The sequence below is a fragment of the Taudactylus pleione genome, unplaced genomic scaffold (assembly GCF_031769625.1).
Source record: "Taudactylus pleione unplaced genomic scaffold, aTauple2 ptg001353l, whole genome shotgun sequence".
NCBI classification, from domain to species: Eukaryota; Metazoa; Chordata; class Amphibia; order Anura; family Myobatrachidae; genus Taudactylus; species Taudactylus pleione.
In genome coordinates, this window is record NW_028285753.1 from 87,801 (window position 1) to 109,782 (window position 21,982).

Sequence of the window (21,982 nt, forward strand, 5' to 3'; positions counted from 1 at the left end):
AGCAGGCATGGAGTACCAGACGTCCGGCCCCTAAGCCAGATGACAAGCCTGCGGCCTGACGGTCCGGGCCTCCCTTTGGGGGATCCCAAAGTGGGAGGCTGCCTGCTGCAGTTCGCCCGGTGTTGGTCGGTCACCACGACAGACACTTGGGTTCTCGAGGTGGTCTCCCACGGGTACGCCCTCTCTTTCCGGCACAGACCCCCCGACTCGATTTTTCACCACGGGTCTGCCATCAGACCGGAACAAGGCCATGGAGCTGCGGAAGGTCTTGCACACTATGCTCCAGGCTGGAGCTATAGTGCCTGTTCCATTCTCCCAGAGGGGCCAGGGTTTCTATTCCAATCTCTTTTTGGTGCAGAAACCCAATGGGTCGTATCGTCCGATTCTCAACCTCAAAGCTCTCAACAAGTCTTTGCGGGTGCCGAAGTTTCGGATGGAGACCCTACGGTCCATCATTCTGGCGCTGGAACCTGGGGACTACATGGTGTCATTGGACATACAGGACGCTTACCTGTATGTCCCTAATCTTTTGCGCCATCAACAGTTCCTCAGGTTTGCAATCCGCAGCGACCACTTTCAGTTTCGGGCGTTGCCTTTTGGCCTGGCGACAGCACTGCGTATGTTCACCAAGGTGATGGCGGTCATGGCGGCTTCTCTGCGGCTGCAGGGAGTCCGCATGGTGCCGTACTTGGACGACCTTTTATTAGTGGCAGGATCTCCGGAGCTCCTTCTGCGCCACTTGGACCTGACCATTGCGCTACTGCAACTGCACGGCTGGTTAATAAACTGGCTGAAGTCCACTCTAATCCCGTCTCGGCGGATTCTGCACCTCGGAGCCTTATTGGACTCGGGACAGCAAAAGGATCTTTGTGACGGGGGAAAAGATCTCTGCTTTACAGTCGAGGGTGCGCAGTTATCTGCACAGCCGCCGGGTGTCTCTACGCTCGGCGATGAGGTTACTGGGCTCCATGGTGTCGGTGTTCGACATGGTGGAATATGCCCAGTTTCACTCCAGACCTCTGCAGCACCTGATCCTGTCCAAGTGGAACGGGCTGCCTCAGTCTCTAAAGTCCCAGACGATAGTGCTCACCCTGGAGGTTCGCCTGTCTCTTGCCTAGTGGTTGCAGACGACCCATCTCAGCAAGGGACGTCCGTTCTGGGTACCAAATTGGGTCCTGTTGACAACGGACGCCAGTCTTCGGGGCTGGGGAGCAGTTTCGGGTCCACACTTGTTCCAGGGCAGGTGGACTCCGACAGAAGCGGAACTTCCAATAAATATCTTGGAACTCCGTGCGGTCTTCAATGCCCTCCAGCAGGCACATCGGGTTCTCCAGGGTCGCCCAGTGCAGGTCCAGTCGGACAACGCTACCACCGTGGCCTACATAAACCGGCAAGGAGGAACCCGAAGTCGGGCGGCTCTCGTAGAGGTGTCTCAGATCCTTGTATGGGCGGAGCGCAATCTTCCGGCCATATCAGCGGTCTTCATCCCGGGAGTGCTAAATTGGGAGGCGGACTTTCTCAGTCGCCAGGACGTTCATCCGGGGGAATGGTCCCTGCACCCGGACGTTTTTCAACTACTGGTGGACAAGTGGGGTCTTCCAGAGATCGACCTCATGGCGTCCCGGCACAACAACAAGTTGCCGGTGTACGGGTCTCGCACAAGAGACGAAGAGGCGTCTCTGGTGGATGCTCTGTCCGTCCGGTGGACGTTCCGGTTCGCTTACCTGTTTCCTCCGGTTTCCCTTCTTCCACGGGTAATCCGGAAATTCAAACAGGAAGGAGGGACGCTCCTGTTGATAGCTCCCGCGTGGCCCAGACGGCACTGGTTCTCAGACCTTCAGGGTCTGTCCGTGGACAGTCCTCTGCGGTTGCCGCTATGACCGGACCTTCTGTCGCAGGGTCCTTGTCTTCACCCGGACCTGACTCGGGTGTCTTTGACGGCGTGGCTGTTGAGACAGCCATGTTGAGGTCCAGGGTGTTTTCCAGCTCTGTAGTGCGTACCATGTTACGAGTTCGGAAACCGTCTTCCGCGAGGATATACCATCGCGTGTGGCATACGTTCTTCCAGTGGTGTCGACCGAGAGGTTATGCACCGCGGGAGTTTCGTCTGTCTCGGATACTCGCCTTCCTACAAGCGGGACTAGATCATGGGCTTCGCCTTGCTTCTTTGAAGGTACAGGTTTCGGCCCTGTCTGTCTGGTTTCACCGTAGGATTGCTACAATCCCGGATGTGCGCACCTTTATGCAAGGTGTTCTCCGCATTCAGCCGCCCTTTGTTCCACCTGTGGCGCCTTGGGATTTGGCTGTGGTCCTGAGGGCTCTCCAGGGACCGCCGTTTGAACCACTGTGCTCAGTGGATCTTAAATGGCTAACAGCTAAGACTGTTTTCCTTCTGGCCATTGCTTCGGCCAGACGTGTTTCTGATTTAGGGGCTCTTTCTTGATTTTTCATGGGAACAGGGCAGTGCTCCGCACTCGGCCTGAATTTCTTCCCAAAGTTGTTTCCCAGTTTCATGTTAACGAGGAAATAGTTGTTCCGGCCTTTAACTCACCTGGACTTTCAGTGAGTGAGGCCACTTTGGATGTTGTGCGGGCCTTAAGGACTTATGTTGACCGCACTTCTTCGTTTAGGAAGTCGGACGCCTTGTTTGTCCTCTATGGCTTCTGTAAAAAGGGTTGGCCTGCTTCAAAGCAAACTTTGGCAGCCTGGATCCGTATGGCTATTTCTGAAGCTTATCTTCATGAAGGTCTGCCGGTTCCTCCTTCTTTGAAGGCTCATTCCACTAGGTCTGTGGGTCCTTCGTGGGCAGCTCGACGTGGTGCCTCTGCAGTTCAGATCTGCAAGACTGCTACGTGGTCCTCTGTCCATACCTTCGTGAGGTATTACAGGTTTGACACCTTCGCCTCTCAGGATGCTTCCTTCGGGTGGCGGATTCTCCTTTCAGCACAGGAGCGTCCCCACCCTTAAAGGATACTGCTTTGGGACATCCCCAAGGTATCCTGTGGATACCCTATGGACCCTGAAGTAGAAAATATGAGATATGGTAAGAACTTACCTTTGTTATCTCTATTTCTACGAAGTCCATAGGGTTCCACAGGACTCCCGCCCTGTCGCACCTGTGTTGCAGATGGGCTTTGTTCTGGTCACCGGTTTTTCCGTCTCCCTCTGGTGAGAGTGTGATTCTTGTGTGTATCCAGATCTTCTTTCTCTCTCTTCCTTCTCCTCCTCCGGCCTATGGCTTGGTAACTAACTGAGGTGCCTTGGCTCGGGGGCGGGGTATAGGAGGGGGACCCTAGTGCATCCTGGGAGGCTGGAAGCTTAACTCTATGGTGCCCGATGACTGACGTCACACCTATACCCCAAGGTATCCTGTGGAACCCTATGGACTTCGTAGAAATAGAGATAACAAAGGTAAGTTCTTACCATATCTCATATTTTCCGTGGTGGCTGAGATATGGGTCCTGTACTGGTTTGTTTTGGACTTCATGTGCAGTTTCTGAAATCTGTGCTGGGAATCTGCAATGTTGTCACAATGCGAAAGTGAAATAAGCCCTTTAAATAATGTGATGGAATTGTTATTTTCAAAATAGCATTATATATGTGCCAATATCTTTTGTGATCTTCTTTCACAATCTTATTTTAGGTTTAAATGACCCTGTCTCTGCTGCACAGCCTTTAGAGTCTTCATCGTGGAACAGTTTCCAGGTAATTAACAGCTTCTGGCTGAGGGTTGGGTCAGTGCTGTACGGCAGTAAACATCCAAGAACTTACAGCTTCTGACTGTGGGGGTTAGGTTAATGATATACGGCAATAATCAAGCGCTTCTGCCTGAGGGTTGGGTCAGTGCTGAATGGCAATAAACAGCCAAGAACCAAAATCTTCTGGATGACAGTTGGGTCAGTGCTGCACGGCAATAAACAGCCAATAATCAAGTGCTTCTGGCTGAGGGTTGGGTTAGTGCTGAACAGCAATAAACAGTCAAGAACCAAGATCTTCTGGATGAGGGTGGCGTCAGTGCTGAACAGCAATAAACAGCCAAGAACCAAGAGCTTCTGGCTGCGGGTTGGGTCAGTGCTGAATAGCAATAAACAGCCAAGAACCAAGAGCTTCTGGCTGCGGGTTGGGTCAGTGCTGAACAGCAATAAACAGCCAAGAACCAAGAGCTTCTGGCTGAGGGTTGGGTCAGTGTTCAATGGCAATAAACAGCCAAGAACCAAGAGCTTCTGGCTGCGGGTTGGGTCAGTGCTGAACAGCAATAAACAGCCAAGAACCAAGAGCTTCTGGCTGAGGGTTGGGTCAGTGCTGAATAGCAATAAACAGCCAAGAACCAAGAGCTTCTGGCTGTGGGTTGGGTCAGTGTTCAACGGCAATAAACAGCCAAGAACCAAGAGCTTCTGGCTGAAGGTTGGGTCAGTGTTCAATGGCAATAAACAGCCAAGAACCAAGAGCTTCTGGCTGAGGGTTGGGTCTGTGTTCAATGGCAATAAACAGCCAAGAACCAAGAGCTTCTGGCTGAGGGTTGGGTCAGTGCTGAACGGCAATAACCAGCCAATAACCAAGAGCTTCTGGCTGAGGGTTGGGTCAGTGCTGAACGGCAATAAACAGCCAAGAACCAAGAGCTTCTGGCTGAGGGTTGGGTCAGTGCTGAACTGCAATAACCAGCCAATAACCAAGAGCTTCTGGCTGAGGGTTGGGTCAGTGCTGATTGGCAATAAAAACAACCACAAAACAACAGTTTCTAGCTGCTGACATTGTGCTGGTTTCACTGTTCACACATCTTATGTTTTACAAGGTAGATTACAATAGATACACAGATTAATACTTGGCTTTGATAGAATACATGGAAATATGTACAACCCCAGCTACAAACATGTACTCCTGTATTACCAGGATTTTTCATGCATGTCTAATATCACCAGCACCTCTCAGAACTGATCAGTCTCTCAGCTGTAGGCAACAACAATGGCCAGCAATGATGTATCACAATGAAATCCACAGAGCCCTCCAAGTATATAAACGTGCCATGTGGCCTGTAGTATCTGGTCACTCATCTTCATCATCCTTCTCTGTTCATAGGCTGCAGTTTGAGTGCAGGTTATCTCATGGTAACATCTCTCCCAAGTATTGTTTTCGTTGCAAGTAAAATCCGATGTGCCTTCAGGTAATGATTGGAGTGGAATTATAAGGGCTGTGGCTTTGATTTCTGCTAAATGGATCATTCAGTAAGTGATCCTGTGTGTCCTATTGTCCTGCCATACGCATTACCCCTTAATATTTGCTAACATTTCAGTCAATTTTAGCAGCTATCTGGGGTGATTGTGTTACTTTCCTTATAACTAGGAAGGTATTGAATGCTAGGTTTAATCTCATTTCTCACTAACCACTGATCTTTCCTTAGTCTTCAGAAACAAACGCTGATTCTTCAAATGAAAAAGGGGATTCTTCCCTCTCACAGGCTGCTCCCCAGACATCCAGAGCATTGGATGAGCTGGATCTACTTGGAAAGACCCTGCTACAGCAATCACTACCAGCCTCCACATTACACGTCCGATGGTGAGGTTACAGCCAATGCAGACACTGTTCTGTCGCTAAGACTCTGTGCTATTGAGATGAATAATATACAAGTAATAACTGGAGGTTTAATCATGCTCCCTATCTCTAGCTGAGGACAGGTTTGCTTTGCAGAAATGCATTTAGAAACGTAACTGACTGAGAAGTTCTTGTCCTGTATGAGGCTCCGTTAGTACTGTGGAAAGTGAATCTGTAGTAGAGGGGAAGATAATATATCAGGGTTGTTTTTGTTTAAATCAGGTTTTTTTTCGCATTAATGTTTTAATTTAAAAAAAAATGAATCGTGCTCATTATATTACTGTGAAACATTGCTATGAATTGCAAACATTGATCAACCAGGTTTTGGTACTTTCTAACATCAACAAGCCAAAGTTATTAGTATTTTTTATCTTGTCAAAAGAGAGCCAGACTAAGGGCCTGATTCAGACCCACTCGCAAGCGGCTGTCCGCTCGCAAGTGGGTCGATGTTGTGCACTGCGCATGCGCACGACGGCGGGAGCTCATTGTGTCTGATCAAAGGGGGCGTGCTGTCGATGTTGATTGACAGCACGCCCCCTTTGGTGGGCGTGCCGGGTGCGTGCCTCCCTGACGGGGGCGTTCCCAAGGGAACACCTACCGTCAGAAGCCGGCCCACTGACATCACTAGTGATGTCAGTGGGAGTGATTTTGGCTCTGATAGAGCCAAAATCACTCCGGGCCTTGCGGTTGAAAACCTCAACCACAGGCTCCGGCTCGCAGTTTCGATGGTCGCGATGGTCACGACCATCGCGGCCATCAAACTGCACGCTCGTATAGGCTGTGGGTGGTGACGCTCACAGTCCACCTTGGGTGCGCTGCTGAAAGCTGTTGGTCTCAGAGGTCAGATCTGTCTCCCTGTATACCTCTCCCGTGGGTCAGGTATATAGCACTCTATATCCTACCAATAGCCCGGAGAGGCTGGTCAGTTGATTGAGTCCATTTGCATTAGCATTTGATTATAATTATGCATTGTATGTGACTGTCATGCTAGCTGCTGTATATATACTGTATGTGACTGTAATGCTAACTGCTGTATATATACTGTATGTGACTGTAATGCTAGCTGCTGTATATATACACTGTATGTGACTGTAATGCTAGCTGCTGTATATACACTGTATGTGACTGTAATGCTAGCTGCTGTATATATACACTGTATGTGACTGTAATGCTAGCTGCTGTATATATACTGTATGTGACTGTAATGCTAACTGCTGTATATACACTGTATGTGACTGTAATGCTAGCTGCTGTATATATACACTGTATGTACTGTAATGCTAGCTGCTGTATATATACACTGTATGTACTGTAATGCTAGCTGCTGTATATATACACTGTATGTACTGTAATGCTAGCTGCTGTATATATACACTGTATGTACTGTAATGCTAGCTGCTGTATATATACACTGTGTGACTGTAATGCTAGCTGCTGTAGAATGATAGTGATGTTGTATAATGGAATGAATGTATATCATCATCAATGCTCATTCCCGTGTGACACTCAGTTGCCGCAGTAGCATGATAGCGATGTTGTATAATGGAATGAATGTATATCATCATCAATGCTCATTCCTGTGTGACACGCAGTTGCCGCAGTATAATGGAATCACGGGGTCCCGCAGCCGGCCGGTGGTCCCGCAGCCGGCCGGTGGTCCGCAGAGTATCCGGGTAACGCAGGCATGATGCCTTCTGCTGCATTACCATAATCACAAGGATCAATTACAAAGCTGCCTGCGTGCATACATTGTATCTATAGCCTGCATGCATACATCATATATCTATAGCCTGCATGCATACATTGTATCTATAGCCTGCATGCATACATCATATATCTATAGCCTGCATGCATACATCATATATCTATAGCCTGCATGCATATATCATATATCTATAGCAGGGGTCAGGGAACTTTTTTACCTTTTTACCCCAAAATATATTTAGATACGCCGACTTTACCCACTTGATTTGAAAGGAAGGAAATCCTATAGTAGTGCCCCCATATAATGCCCCTGTAGTAGTGCCCCCATAGTTATGGCCGTGTAGTAGTGCCCCCATAGTTATGCCCCTGTAGCAGTCCCCCCATAGTTATGCCCCTGTAGCAGTGCCCCCATAGTTATGCCCCTGTAGCAGTGCCCCCATAGTTATGCCCTTGTAGCAGTGCCCTCAGTAATGCCCTTGTAGCAGTGCCCCCATAGTAATGCCCCTGTAGCAGTGCCCCCATAGTAATGCCCCTGTAGCAGTGCCCCCATAGTTATGCCCCTGTAGCAGTGCCCCCATAGTTATGCCCCTATAGCAGTGCCCCCATAGTTATGCCCCTGTAGCAGTGCCCCCATAGTAATGCCCCTGTAGCAGTACCCCCATAGTTATGCCCCTGTAGCAGTACCCCCATAGTTATGCCCCTGTAGCAGTGCCCCCATAGTTATGCCCCTGTAGTGCCGCTTGTACAAAAAAAAACTTACCTTAATCCCCACTCATGCATCCGCCGGCGTCCTGTCCTGTCATCACGTCTCTCCTATAGTGTGCATGGAGAGAGCCGGAAGCTAGAGTTCAGAAGAGAACTGCAGCCTCTGGCTAACGCGGCGCTGCAGGGAAGGAGCCGGGCGCCCACTGGTAATAACATCTCAGCAGGCGTCCGGCATAGAGCCTCCCTGCGGCGCCGGGCTGGAGGTCACTAACGCCGGGTGCTGCTGCACCCGGCGTTAGTGACCTCCATTCCTGGGGGTATTAGACGGACTGCCGGGCATGCAATGATTCATATGCATGCCCGGCTGTACGTCCATTACCTCCAGGAATTTCAGTTTTACCCCAAATGGAGTAATTTACCCCTGTTCCCTAATCACTGATCTATAGCCTGCGTGCAGCTTTGCAATTGCAGTCCTTGCTGAATCAGGCCCACATCAGCATTAATCATACTATTGGATCTATGTACTAAGCCGTGGACGTAGATAAAGTACCAACCAATGAGCTCCTAACTGTCACTTTACAGGCTGTGTTTGAAAAATTACAGTTAGGAGCTGATTGATTGGTACTTTATCTTCGTCCACTTTATTTCTCTCCAAGGCTTAGTACATCAGTGCGCAATGCTTATATTGTAATATATTGGTACCAATTTGATTAACTGTATATTTTATTAAAATTTTTCCAAATCATCCGATCTGGGGGACACTGCTAAGCTGACGCTGGGTTATGTGGGCCTGGCCACAGGAGTAGGCACTAGAGAGTTAATCTGATTGGCTCTGCCCCCCACATAACTCCTCCCACATTTCTGAAGCCTCAGCTGTTTTCAAGGGATATTGTGCCCCTTGGTAAATTAGTAACTTTGTATAGTGCAAAAAGAGAACAGTGAATACTATAAAAAGGAGGAGATTGTCCCAAACACTGTGCACCTATAACACTTTCCATCTGTGTGTAACACTGTGCACCTATAACACTTTCCACCTATGTGTAACACTGTGCACCTATAACACTTTCCATCTATGTGTAACACACTGCACCTATAACACTTTCCATCTATGTGTAACACTGTGCACCTATAACACTTTCCATCTATGTGTAACACTGTGCACCTATAACACTTTCCATCTATGTGTAACACTGTGCACCTATAACACTTTCCATCTGTGTGTAACACTGTGCACCTATAACACTTTCCACCTGTGTGTAACACTGTGCACCTATAACACTTTCCATCTATGTGTAACACACTGCACCTATAACACTTTCCATCTATGTGTAACACTGTGCACCTATAACACTTTCCATCTGTGTGTAATACTGTGCACCTATAACACTTTCCACCTATGTGTAATACTGTGCACCTGTAACACTTTCCATCTATGGCCCGTATTCAATATGAGCCGAGCCGCGTTAACTTAACGCGGCCCGGACTTAACGCCGACTTCGCGTCTTTTCCAGGCGTTAAGGTATCGCGCACATGCCCTCGTATCCCCATATTCAATTGAAAGTAGGCGAAAAAGGGGACCCGGCGATACTTGAATCGGCGTTAAACAGGAAATTTCGGGAAATAATCCTAGGACCCCCCTAAAGATGTCCCGACATGGGGGATCACTATGGGTACCCCTGTTTTTGGCGGCAAAGAAAGTCAGGTTTTTAAATATCCGCTGTAGGTGGTTTTTTTTTCGACTTTGAAGAAGTGATGCAGAAGAGCACTTAGCTTATTTTTTTCGTTTTTAAAAATGGTCCCATCAAATTTGGGGTACATGAAAATGGGTACTAGCATATTTTTAAGTCCTAAAATGCATTTTTTTAAATTTCTGCAAAAATGCACCTGCCACGGCTGTTTGAAACCCCGACTTCCTTCAGGAGTTAAAAATGGAGGTACCCATAGTGATCCCCCATGTCTACACATCTTTAGGGGGGTCCCTAGAATATTTCTCGAAAATTCCTGTTTTGTTTAACCTGTAAAAATTTACAAAAAAAATGACATAAGGTCCTCCCCCAAAAGCCAAACCAGCTCCAGGCTTGCCAGCCAGTGGTGGTTTCTAAAAATATGGGGAACAAAAAGTGCAGGGTTCCACTGTATTTTAGAAACCAACCCAAGGCTGTAGGGACCAGTTCTGGTTTTAAACATAGGGGTAAAAAAAACGTGGGGATCCCCCTATATTTAAGACTAGCACCAGACCCAACCGACCGGGGTGTAATGCCACAGCCCGGAGACCCAATCACCGGGGCTCCAGGTCCAAAACATTAGCACCCCAAATCGGTCAGCACAAGCCGATGATCTCGGGGGAGTCGGGGACCCCCCAAAGAAGGGTCCCCCCCCCCCCTCCCGAGCACCACAGGCTTACGTTGAGCTATGAGTATGTGTGCCAACACACATACTGATAGCTGTTGCGTGGGTCGTGTATACTCGTTTTTTTGTTTTGCTAAGTACCTGGATTACTGCGGAGACCAGCGCCAGGATATACAGTAGGTGAGTATGAATTTTTCTTTGCAGAGCCATGTATTAAGGATAGTCTACTGGAGAAGGGGACAGATACATCTGGTATAGGTAAGTATGTGTGAATGGGTAGTTTTGTGTAATAAAGTTATACTGGGCACGGTGTGTGTGTTTTGTCTTCTTTAACTATTTTTTTTTACAGTGAAGTTACAGGTGCCGCATGTCTGCTGGCACTTGTTGTTCCACGAGTGCAAAATGGCAGGCATGCTGGCACTTGTAGTTCCACTGTAAAACAGAATAGTTTTACATTATTTGCCCCCCCCCCATTACCTCCATACCCACCGAGCCAGGGGTTTGGGGAAGAGCCCTGGGCTTCAGCGTAAGCCTGTGGTGCTCGGGAGAGGGGGGACCCTTCTTTGGGGGGGTCCCCGACTCCTCCGAGATCACCGGCTTGCGCTGACCGATTTGGGGTGCTAATGCTTTGGACCTGGAGCCCCGGTGATTGGGGTGTCCTTAATTTTTTTTTTTTTTTTCAATTTTGACACAGATTACCTTTGGGGGACTGTCTGAAGGCTGCATGGGGGTTCCCGAAATGTTGCACCCCAAATCCCCAATTCTGCACTTTTTAACTTTACCGCCTATTACATTGCATTGACTTTCCGCCTAGGCGGAAAGTCTTTCAAATTGAATACGGGGTAAAACTAAAACAGGCGATAATGACGTCATCGGCTGTAAATTACCGCGAATCCGGACTTAATGCCTCAAATTGAATACGGCCACATATGTAATACTGTGCGCCTATAACACTTTCCATCTATGTGTAACACTGTGCACCTATAACACTTTCCATCTATGTGTAACACTGTGCACCTATAACACTTTCCACCTATGTGCAACACTGTGCACCTATAACACTTTCCATCTATGTGTAACACTGTGCACCTATAACACTTTCCATCTATGTGTAACACTGTGCACCTATAACACTTTCCATCTATGTGTAACACTGTGCACCTATAACACTTTCCACCTATGTGCAACACTGTGCACCTATAACTCTTTCCATCTATGTGTAACACTGTGCACCTATAACACTTTCCATCTATGTGTAACACTGTGCACCTATAACACTTTCCATCTATGTGTAACACTGTGCACCTATAACACTTTCCATCTATGTGTAACACTGTGCACCAATAACACTTTCCATCTATGTGTAACACTGTGCACCTATAACACTTTCCATCTATGTGTAACACTGTGCACCTATAACACTTTCCATCTATGTGTAACACTGTGCACCTATAACACTTTCCATCTATGTGTAACACTGTGCACCTATAACACTTTCCATCTATGTGTAACACTGTGCACCTATAACACTTTCCACCTATGTGCAACACTGTGCACCTATAACACTTTCCATCTATGTGTAACACTGTGCACCTGTAACACTTTCCATCTATGTGTAACACTGTTCACCTGTAACACTTTCCATCTATGTGTAACACTGTGCACCTGTAACACTTTCCATCTATGTGTAACACTGTGCACCTATAACACTTTCCATCTATGTGTAACACTGTGCACCTATAACACTTTCCATCTATGTGTAACACTGTGCACCTATAACACTTTCCATCTATGTGTGATACCAGATCTATCGCTTTCCTTATTTTTGTTTAGAATGCTTGTGTGAAATATTGTAATGAAGTTTTTCAGTCTGCTAATTAGTTTGCATTGTTATTTTAGTTTAGGCAATTGATATTCTGTATACAAATTGTTACAAAATGAGTTTGGAAACAACTCCGGTCCCAAATTGTAATGCTTCTTGTCTTTTTATTTTCTTAGATACATAGTTTCAGTTGCCAATGTATTTCCTGCTGCCAAACCCACAATAAAATAAAATAAAAATAAAACTTTTTTAAGTAGTTGCCAAACAGTTTAGCATTGAAATGTGTGGTGACCTGTTCCTACAAGCGTCTATTGGGCCTCATTCACTACGGATCGCTATTGCAATCGCAGCTGCGATTCTGCACGCAGATCTGCTGCGAAAATATGCTAATGTTTGCAATCGAAAAGCGCCAGCATAGACGCCCACTACCGCTTTTACACATCCGTAAGGCCTCGCAGACCTTCGTATACATCGGTACCATCGAGTAGCATCGGCCCCTCACGCACATTTACACCAGGTCTGACCCAGAAATTGCTACGGTCGTCGCACACACTGAGTACTGAATCTGCGTATACTGTTGCAGTGGCTAATTTATGCACGCCCTGAAAACGGCTTTCACACGGACAGGCACGCCTGCGTTTCTACAACCACTCTCCCGTCACCATCCCTAAACGCCAATGCCCTGTCACTCACTCTCCGATGGCTTTGTATCTGCATAGGTGATTGCAATGATAACTCCAGCACTGCGATGCATGCACAGTACGCAACATCTGCCAAACTGTGTACGCTGTCGCGATCCGTGATGATGAATCAGGCCCATTGTCTGCTATATGAATCAACGTGAACAAAATGATTTGCCCAATAGTTTTTAATTATTAAAAATAAATATACAATTATTCATTAATAAAAGGAACTTCTCTTTCAACTTTTGTTTTTCATACATTTGCCTCTTTACATGAAGCAGCTTTGTCGTAATTTCCTGTATTATTCCTGTAGTATTTAAACTCTGTACTCATTCAGCGTCCTTGTGTGCGACTTTTTATGCCAATGCCGCTATAAGCCCTTCCATGGTGTAAAGCCGCGCGTCTGGCTGTGCGATGACTGAAATGCCCACTTTGTGCTTCTTTAGATGCTGTAATACCGCTTGGAGCATATTTAGATGCAACCATCAGAGGCACCAACGAAGCTTGCGCCTTTGTGCGTACACAGCGTTGGGCACTGCATTCTCAGTACTAACACCATTGGTCACTGTGCTCACATGGGCATTGCATCAGAATCCAGCCATTGGGCTTTAGAAGTGCATTGGTGCCTAAGAAAGGGGTTAGTTTTTTTGGGGGGGTTCAAGCTTCCACATTCTGGAAGGTAATTTCCTTCATCTTGGAGACCTGTATAAAAGGGAAGATGACTCTGTTATCCTATTTGCTTTTTCTCATGATGCATAAAATGGAGGTTCTGTGACATCTGTTTCTACTCCTTACAGGGAAAAGCCTCCACAAAAGCCCACTCTACGAGACCTCCAGAGTAAGAGTGTCCTGGGAGAGCTTCTAGCCGTCAGTGGGGAGCAGCCTGCACCATCACCTGTGAAGACTGACATCTCCCTGACTGATATTACTGTGCCTCTGGAGTCCATTAAACCTAGTACGGATCAGAGAGCTGTGTGGGAATAAGTGCCTGATACACAGTTGGGAATAGAGTAAAGAAGAGCCAGTACCTCAGCATCTGGGTAACACCATGCTGCACTGCAGGGAGGGGGGGGGGCAGATATATAATGTGCAGAGATACTAGATTAGGGAGGCAGATATATAATGTGCAGAGATATTCGATTAGGGAGGGAGGGGGGGGCAGATATATAAAGTGCAGAGATATTAGATTAGGGAGGGAGAGGGGGGCAAATATATAATGTGCAGAGATATTAGATTAGGGAGGCAGATATATAATGTGCAGAGATATTAGATTAGGGGGGGGCATATATATAATGTGCAGAGATATTAGATTAGGGAGGGATGGGGGGGCAGAGATATTAGATTAGGGAGTGAGGGGGGGCAGATATATAATGTGCAAAGATATTTAGGGATGGAGAGGGGGAATATATATATAATGTGCAGAGATATTAGATTAGGGAGGGATGGGGGGGCAGAGATATTAGATTAGGGAGGGAGGGGGGGCAGATATATAATGTGCAGAGATATTAGATTAGAGAGGCAGATATATAGCAGAGATATTACATTAGGGAGGGGGGGCAGATATATAATGTGCAGAAATAATAGATTAGGGAGGGAGGGGGGGCAGATATATAATGTGCAGAGATATTAGATTAGGGAGGGAGAGGGGGGCAGATAGGTGTGGCACCATGTGTGTGGCTGGTAAGGGGTGGGGGGAGAGGGCTTTGGGCCTGTGGTCACATGAATAGGATAGATTACATAGCAGTCTGTGCACAGAGCACACAGTGACATTGGTGAGATAGGTGTGGCACCATGTGTGTGGCTGGTAAGGGGTGGGGGGAGAGGGGCTTTGGGCCTGTGGTCACATGAATAGGATAGGCTACATAGCAGTATGTGCACAGGGCACACAGTGACATTGGTGAGATAGGTGTGGTACCATGTGTGTGGCTGGTAAGGGGTGGGGGGAGAGGTGCTTTGGGCCTGTGGTCACATGAATAGGATAGGCTACATAGCAGTCAGTGCACAGAGCACACAGTGACATTGGTGAGATAGGTGTGGCACCATGTGTGTGGCTGGTAAGGGGTGGGGGGAGAGGGGCTTTGGGCCTGTGGTCACATGAATAGGATAGGCTACATAGCAGTATGTGCACAGGGCACACAGTGACATTGGTGAGATAGGTGTGGTACCATGTGTGTGGCTGGTAAGGGGTGGGGGGAGAGATGCTTTGGGCCTGTGGTCACATGAATAGGATAGGCTACATAGCAGTCTGTGCACAGAGCACACAGTGACATTGGTGAGATAGGTGTGGCACCATGGTGTGGCTGGTAAGGTGTGGGGGGAGAGGGGCTTTGGGCCTGTGGTCACATGAATAGGATAGGCTACATAGCAGTATGTGCACAGGGCACACAGTGACATTGGTGAGATAGGTGTGGTACCCTGTGTGTGGCTGGTAAGGGGTGGGGGGAGAGGGGCTTTGGGCCTGTGGTCACATGAATAGGATAGGATACATAGCAGTCTGTGCACAGGGCACACAGTGACATTGGTGAGATAGGTGTGGCACCATGTGTGTGGCTGGTAAGGGGTGGGGGGAGAGGGGCTTTGGGCCAGTTGTCACATGAATAGGATAGGGTACATAGCAGTCTGTGCACAGGGCACACAGTGACATTGGTGAGATAGGTGTGGCACCATGTGTGTGGCTGGTAAGGGGTGGGGGGAGAGGGGCTTTGGGCCAGTGGTCACATGAATAGGATAGGGTACATAGCAGTCTCTGCACAGGGCACACAGTGACATTGGTGAGATAGGTGTGGCACCATGTGTGTGGCTGGTAAGGGGTGGGGGGAGAGGGGCTTTGGGCCTGTGGTCACATGAATAGGATAGGATACATAGCAGTCTGTGCACAGGGCACACAGTGACATTGGTGAGATAGGTGTGGTACCATGTGTGTGGCTGGTAAGGGGTGGGGGAGAGATGCTTTGGGCCTGTGGTCACATGAATAGGATAGGCTACATAGCAGTATGTGCACAGGGCACACAGTGACATTGGTGAGATAGGTGTGGTACCCTGTGTGTGGCTGGTAAGGGGTGGGGGGAGAGGGGCTTTGGGCCTGTGGTCACATGAATAGGATAGGATACATAGCAGTCTGTGCACAGGGCACACAGTGACATTGGTGAGATAGGTGTGGCACCATGTGTGTGGCTGGTAAGGGGTGGGGGGAGAGGGGCTTTGGGCCAGTGGTCACATGAATAGGATAGGGTACATAGCAGTCTCTGCACAGGGCACACAGTGACATTGGTGAGGTAGGTGTGGCACCATGTGTGTGGCTGGTAAGGGGTGGGGGGAGAGATGCTTTGGGCCTGTGGTCACATGAATAGGATAGGCTACATAGCAGTCTGTGCACAGGGCACACAGTGACATTGGTGAGATAGGTGTGGTACCCTGTGTGTGGCTGGTAAGGGGTGGGGGGAGAGATGCTTTGGGCCCGTGGTCACATGAATAGGATAGGGTACATAGCAGTCTGTGCACAGAGCACACAGTGACATTGGTGAGATAGGTGTGGCACCATGTGTGTGGCTGGTAAGGGGTGGGGGGAGAGGGGCTTTGGGCCAGTGGTCACATGAATAGGATAGGGTACATAGCAGTCTGTGCACAGGGCACACAGTGACATTGGTGAGATAGGTGTGGCACCATGTGTGTGGCTGGTAAGGGGTGGGGGGAGAGATGCTTTGGGCCAGTGGTCACATGAATTGGATAGGCTACATAGCAGTCTGTGCACAGGGCACACAGTGACATTGGTGAGATAGGTGTGGTACCCTGTGTGTGGCTGGTAAGGGGTGGGGGGAGAGATGCTTTGGGCCCGTGGTCACATGAATAGGATAGGGTACATAGCAGTCTGTGCACAGAGCACACAGTGACATTGGTGAGATAGGTGTGGCACCATGTGTGTGGCTGGTAAGGGGTGGGGGGAGAGGGGCTTTGGGCCAGTGGTCACATGAATAGGATAGGGTACATAGCAGTCTCTGCACAGGGCACACAGTGACATTGGTGAGATAGGTGTGGCACCATGTGTGTGGCTGGTAAGGGGTGGGGGGAGAGATGCTTTGGGCCTGTGGTCACATGAATAGGATAGGCTACATAGCAGTCTGTGCACAGGGCACACAGTGACATTGGTGAGATAGGTGTGGCACCATGTGTGTGGCTGGTAAGGGGTGGGGGGAGAGATGCTTTGGGCCTGCGGTCACATGAATAGGATAGGGTACATAGCAGTCTGTGCACAGGGCACACAGTGACATTGGTGAGATAGGTGTGGCACCATGTGTGTGGCTGGTAAGGGGTGGGGGGAGAGGGGCTTTGGGCCTGTGGTCACATGAATAGGATAGGGTACATAGCAGTCTGTGCACAGGGCACACAGTGATATTGGTGTTAGTGGTGGGTGAAGGCACTGCTGCCACCAGCCTGTATAGCGCTGCTGGTCACGTGGGCCACTCCCGCGACACGGTCCCTATACAAAGCAATACAACTAGAACACCTCAAATGAAAAAAGAATTGTTGGCAGGAACTATTTCATCAAGGGCCAAACCAGAGGGTAATAGCTAGTTGTTTTAGATTTTCATACTCTGTTTTAGTAAATGCCCACTTTTATTATTTCCTTTGTGTCTTTCTTTGATTCTCCATGCAGGTAGCATCCTCCCAGTCACAGTGTATGACCAGCATAGTTTCCGCCTGCTTTTCCATTTTGCCCACGATGCCCCTCCGGGAAGGCCGGATGTCCTGATAGTTGTTATCTCCATGTTGAGCACAGCCCCTCTCCCTGTCACTGGAATCAGTTTTCAGGCTGCTGTTCCAAAGGTTGTATTGCTGTAATCTCACATTTCCCTATCTTCAGTCTCCTTTTTCTGCATTATCATGGACTCTTTCTTTTCTGTAATAATTTTTATTCTTGTTTTGAAAGGTGATGAAGGTAAAGCTGCAACCTGCAACTGGCAGCGAACTTCCTGCGTTCAATCCCATTCTGCCTCCATCTGCTGTCACTCAGGTGCTGTTGCTAGCCAACCCCACACAGGTACGATACATATCACCCATTTACCTACACATATTCACACAGGTACAATACAGAGCGCTCATTTATCTACACATATTCACACAGGTACGATACAGAGCGCTCATTTATCTACACATATTCACACAGGTACAATACAGAGCGCTCATTTATCTACACATATTCACACAGGTACGATACAGAGCGCTCATTTATCTACACATATTCACACAGGTACAATATAGAGCGCTCATTTATCTACACATATTCACACAGGTACGATACAGAGCGCTCATTTATCTACACATATTCACACAGGTATGATACAGAGCACCCATTTATCTACACATATTCACACAGGTATGTTACAGAGCGATCGTTTATCTACACATATTCACACAGGTACAATACAGAGCACCCATTTATCTACACATATTCACACAGTTACAATACAGAGCACCCATTTATCTACACATATTCACACAGATACGATACAGAGCACTCATTTATCTACACATATTCACACAGGTACGATACAGAGCACACATTTATCTACACATATTCACACAGGTACAATACAGAGCACCCATTTATCTACACATATTCACACAGGTATGTTACAGAGCGCTCGTTTATCTACACATATTCACACAGGTACAATACAGAGCACACATTTATCTACACATATTCACACAGTTACAATACAGAGCACTCATTTATCTACACATATTCACACAGGTACGATACAGAGCACCCATTTATCTACACATATTCACACAGGTACAATACAGAGCACCCATTTATCTACACATATTCACACAGGTACAATACAGAGCACCCATTTATCTACACATATTCACACAGGTACAATACAGAGCACCCATTTATCTACATCTTTTTACACAGGTACAATACAGAGTGTGGCCGGGTCCCAGTCCCGCCGCCAGCACCCCCTGCTCCCCTCCCCCCTCCTCGTGGTTAATGGCAGCCGCGGCACTGAAGGGGTTAACTTAGTGCCGCGGAGCCATCTTTGAAATGTTCTGCCAGCTACATGGTAGCTGGCAAAGGACTTGAGCTTTGGAGACGCTTAGCTCAATCCTGAACAGCCGGAGAACGGAATAGCGTTTAGTGCAATTCTGTTGATAGCAGGAATCAGATGCAGTCTTAAGGCAAAGATGGTTATTTCTCAATGGTCTTAAAAAAAAAAAAAGACCCTTCCCCTTTGCTTCAAGGGGGTACAGCATACACAGATGTTCAGCAGTCTGTGTATCTTTTAAATATCAAAAGATGTACACATACAGGGCTCAGATGCCCTTCTTCTATGCCACTCCAATACACATTACCACAGGGGGTAAGTCCACCCTGTGGTTTGTAACCAATCACCTTAAGTGCATGTGCTGCCTACATGCCTACATTGTCCCCTATGGAAAGTGGGGAGTGGTCACTCCCCTGTGCCTGAGCCCAACCGCAGGGTTCAGACACGCCCCCGGCTCCATCCCGTCTGCAAGGGACAAAGTTTTCCCTCCAAAACGGACTTCCAGGAATCTGCTAAGGGACCGAGCCTGCCATCTCTGCCTGAATCTGAGCTTCAGAGGTGGGCAAACGGGGCCCCCGGGCAGGGTTTCCTGGCCATGGAGGGGAAGCCCTTTTTGAGCTCCCTGAAAACAAATAGTTGGCTGCATTATCCAGCTTTCTATGTACCTCCTCATAGCACTCTGAGGCATGAGGCTGCATAGGAGGACATTTTATTTCCCTTTAAGTGGCTGGGGGATCCAGCAACCCACACGGAGCCCTGGATCTTCCAGGGGAAACAAGGGCGAGTGCAATTTTCCTTTAAATTATACATTTAAAACACATTCAGTCAGTTTATATATTTTTATATATATACTCTTTGTGCCTGTGCACCGCATCAGGCTTTTCATACTTCAGCACTGTAGCTCGGGAGCTGATTTCCCAGCTCAGTGCTGCACATACCTTGGTAAATACATGTGTATATTTTAAACTTTAATTTTACATGTGGGATTGTGCTTTTATATACTGTGTGCACAGCGCTGGGCTTTTGTGCCAAGCTCCCAGGCGCCAGCAGCCAGGTGTGTGGGAGCTGGCCTGGACTGTGCTCCGCCTGGCCCTCCTTCTCTGCACGGGGGTCCTGAGCGCTCCCGATCCCCAGCGTGCAGCTACTCTGCCCTGCAGTCCGGGACACTCGTCCCGGCTGCAGTGGCTTCTGACTGCCCTGGAGCATAGCTCCCAGTCCCTGGCAGTCAGCTACAGCTCCGCAGCCTGCTGTGTAGCTTGGGTGCCGGGAGCTTAGCTCCCGTCCCCAGCGTGGAGCACTCAACGACTCCTTACAACCAGTCCCCCCCAGTGCAGCGCACCGAGGGGTTATCACATTGCCGCGGCCGCTGGAGAGGGTCCGGGCCACGGCAGCTAATGCATTTAAAAGGAAAAAACATTTGCTTAAACACTCAGCACCTAGCGCCGCTAACATACATTTAAAATGGGCCTAGCACCTATAACATTTTCAGATTCAGCACTCTCACAGAATGAGATTGCTGTCACTCACAAAATGGTGGAGCTAATAATTCACAGAATTGTGTGCTCATTGAAATACACACATGGGTACAATATATAGCAGACACTTACCTACATACGTCCCACACCTCTTATCTACATAGGCCCACACAAGTGCGATACAGAGCCACCTCTTATATAAATATTCCCACATGTGCGATACAGAGCCATCACTTACCTATATATCCTCATACAGGTAAAATACCGAGCGCCCATTTACCAACATCCTCCAACACAGGTTCAGTACAGAGCCACCTCTTACCTACATATATTCACACAGGAACAATATAGAACACCCATTTATCTACACATATACACACAGGCACAATACAAGCCACCACTTACCTACATATTCCCACACAAGTATGATACACAACACCCATTTACTGTACCTACATCATCCCACACAGATACAATACAGAGCAGCCACTTACCTACATACCCCACACAGGTGTGATACAAAGCCACCTCATACCCCATACAGGTGTGATACAAAGCCACCACATACCCCATACAGATGTGATACAAAGCCACCTCATACCCCATACAGATGTGATACAAAGCCACGTCATACCCCATACAGGTGTGATATAGAGCCACCTCATACCCCATGCAGGTGTGATACAGAGTCACCTCATACCCCATGCAGGTGTGATACAGAGTCACCTCTTACCTGTGTCTTACTACATGCCTCTCCTATCCCTCTCACAATTAGGAACGGGTTCGCTTACGATTCAAACTTGCCTATACCCAAGGAGAGCAAACCTTTGAAGAGATGGGAGATGTAGAAGACTTTCCTCCTGTGGAGAAGTGGGGTCACCTGTAGGATATATTTAGGAGAAATCGGAGACTTTGCAAGCATCAGGCTATTACATGTCTGAAAGGTGGAGGACATGAGTCATCTGCAGATACCGACGCAACAAGACTGCACTTTCCATAAATCTGAATTCTGTGGCTGCTCTTTAGTGGAAGTTTTTATCCAAAGCACCTGTCTAGGTCTGTGGTTAGAGAGAGACCCCTGCATATTGTAATGTCACTCCCATGTCTATCCTCCTTCTGTTCTTACTCCCTGGAGAGGTCTGTGGTTAGAGAGAGCCCTGCATATTGTAATGTCACTCCCATGTCTATCCTTCTTCTGTTCTTATTCCCTGGAGAGGTCTGTGGTTAGAGAGAGACCCCTGCATATTGTAATGTCACTCCCATGTCTATCCTCCTTCTGTTCTTATTCCCTGGAGAGGTCTGTGCTTAGAGAGAGACCCCTGCATATTGTAATGTCACTCCCATGTCTATCCTCCTTCTGTTCTTATTCCCTGGAGAGGTCTGTGGTTAGAGAGAGACCCCTGCATATTGTAATGTCACTCCCATGTCTATCCTTCTTCTGTTCTTATTCCCTGGAGAGGTCTGTGGTTAGAGAGAGAGACCCCTGCATATTGTAATGTCACTCCCATGTCTATCCTCCTTCTGTTCTTATTCCCTGGAGAGGTCTGTGGTTACAGAGAGACCCCTGCATATTGTAATGTCACTCCCATGTCTATCCTCCTTCTG

At 47.9% G+C, this 21,982-nt stretch overlaps 1 protein-coding gene across 1 annotated transcript in view; it reads left to right on the forward strand.

The window, feature by feature from the left end:
* GGA1 (golgi associated, gamma adaptin ear containing, ARF binding protein 1) overlaps positions 1 to 21,664 on the forward strand; it is a 103,746-nt gene extending 82,082 nt beyond the window's left edge. Inside the window, exons 8-13 of the mRNA XM_088463392.1 lie at positions 3,644 to 3,705; positions 5,399 to 5,553; positions 13,650 to 13,807; positions 17,507 to 17,676; positions 17,780 to 17,890; positions 21,153 to 21,664. Coding sequence (XP_088319518.1) covers positions 3,644 to 3,705; positions 5,399 to 5,553; positions 13,650 to 13,807; positions 17,507 to 17,676; positions 17,780 to 17,890; positions 21,153 to 21,263 — 767 coding nt within the window. The 3' untranslated portion in view covers positions 21,264 to 21,664. The remainder of the gene's footprint in view (positions 1 to 3,643; positions 3,706 to 5,398; positions 5,554 to 13,649; positions 13,808 to 17,506; positions 17,677 to 17,779; positions 17,891 to 21,152) is intronic.
* Positions 21,665 to 21,982: the final 318 nt, after the last annotated feature.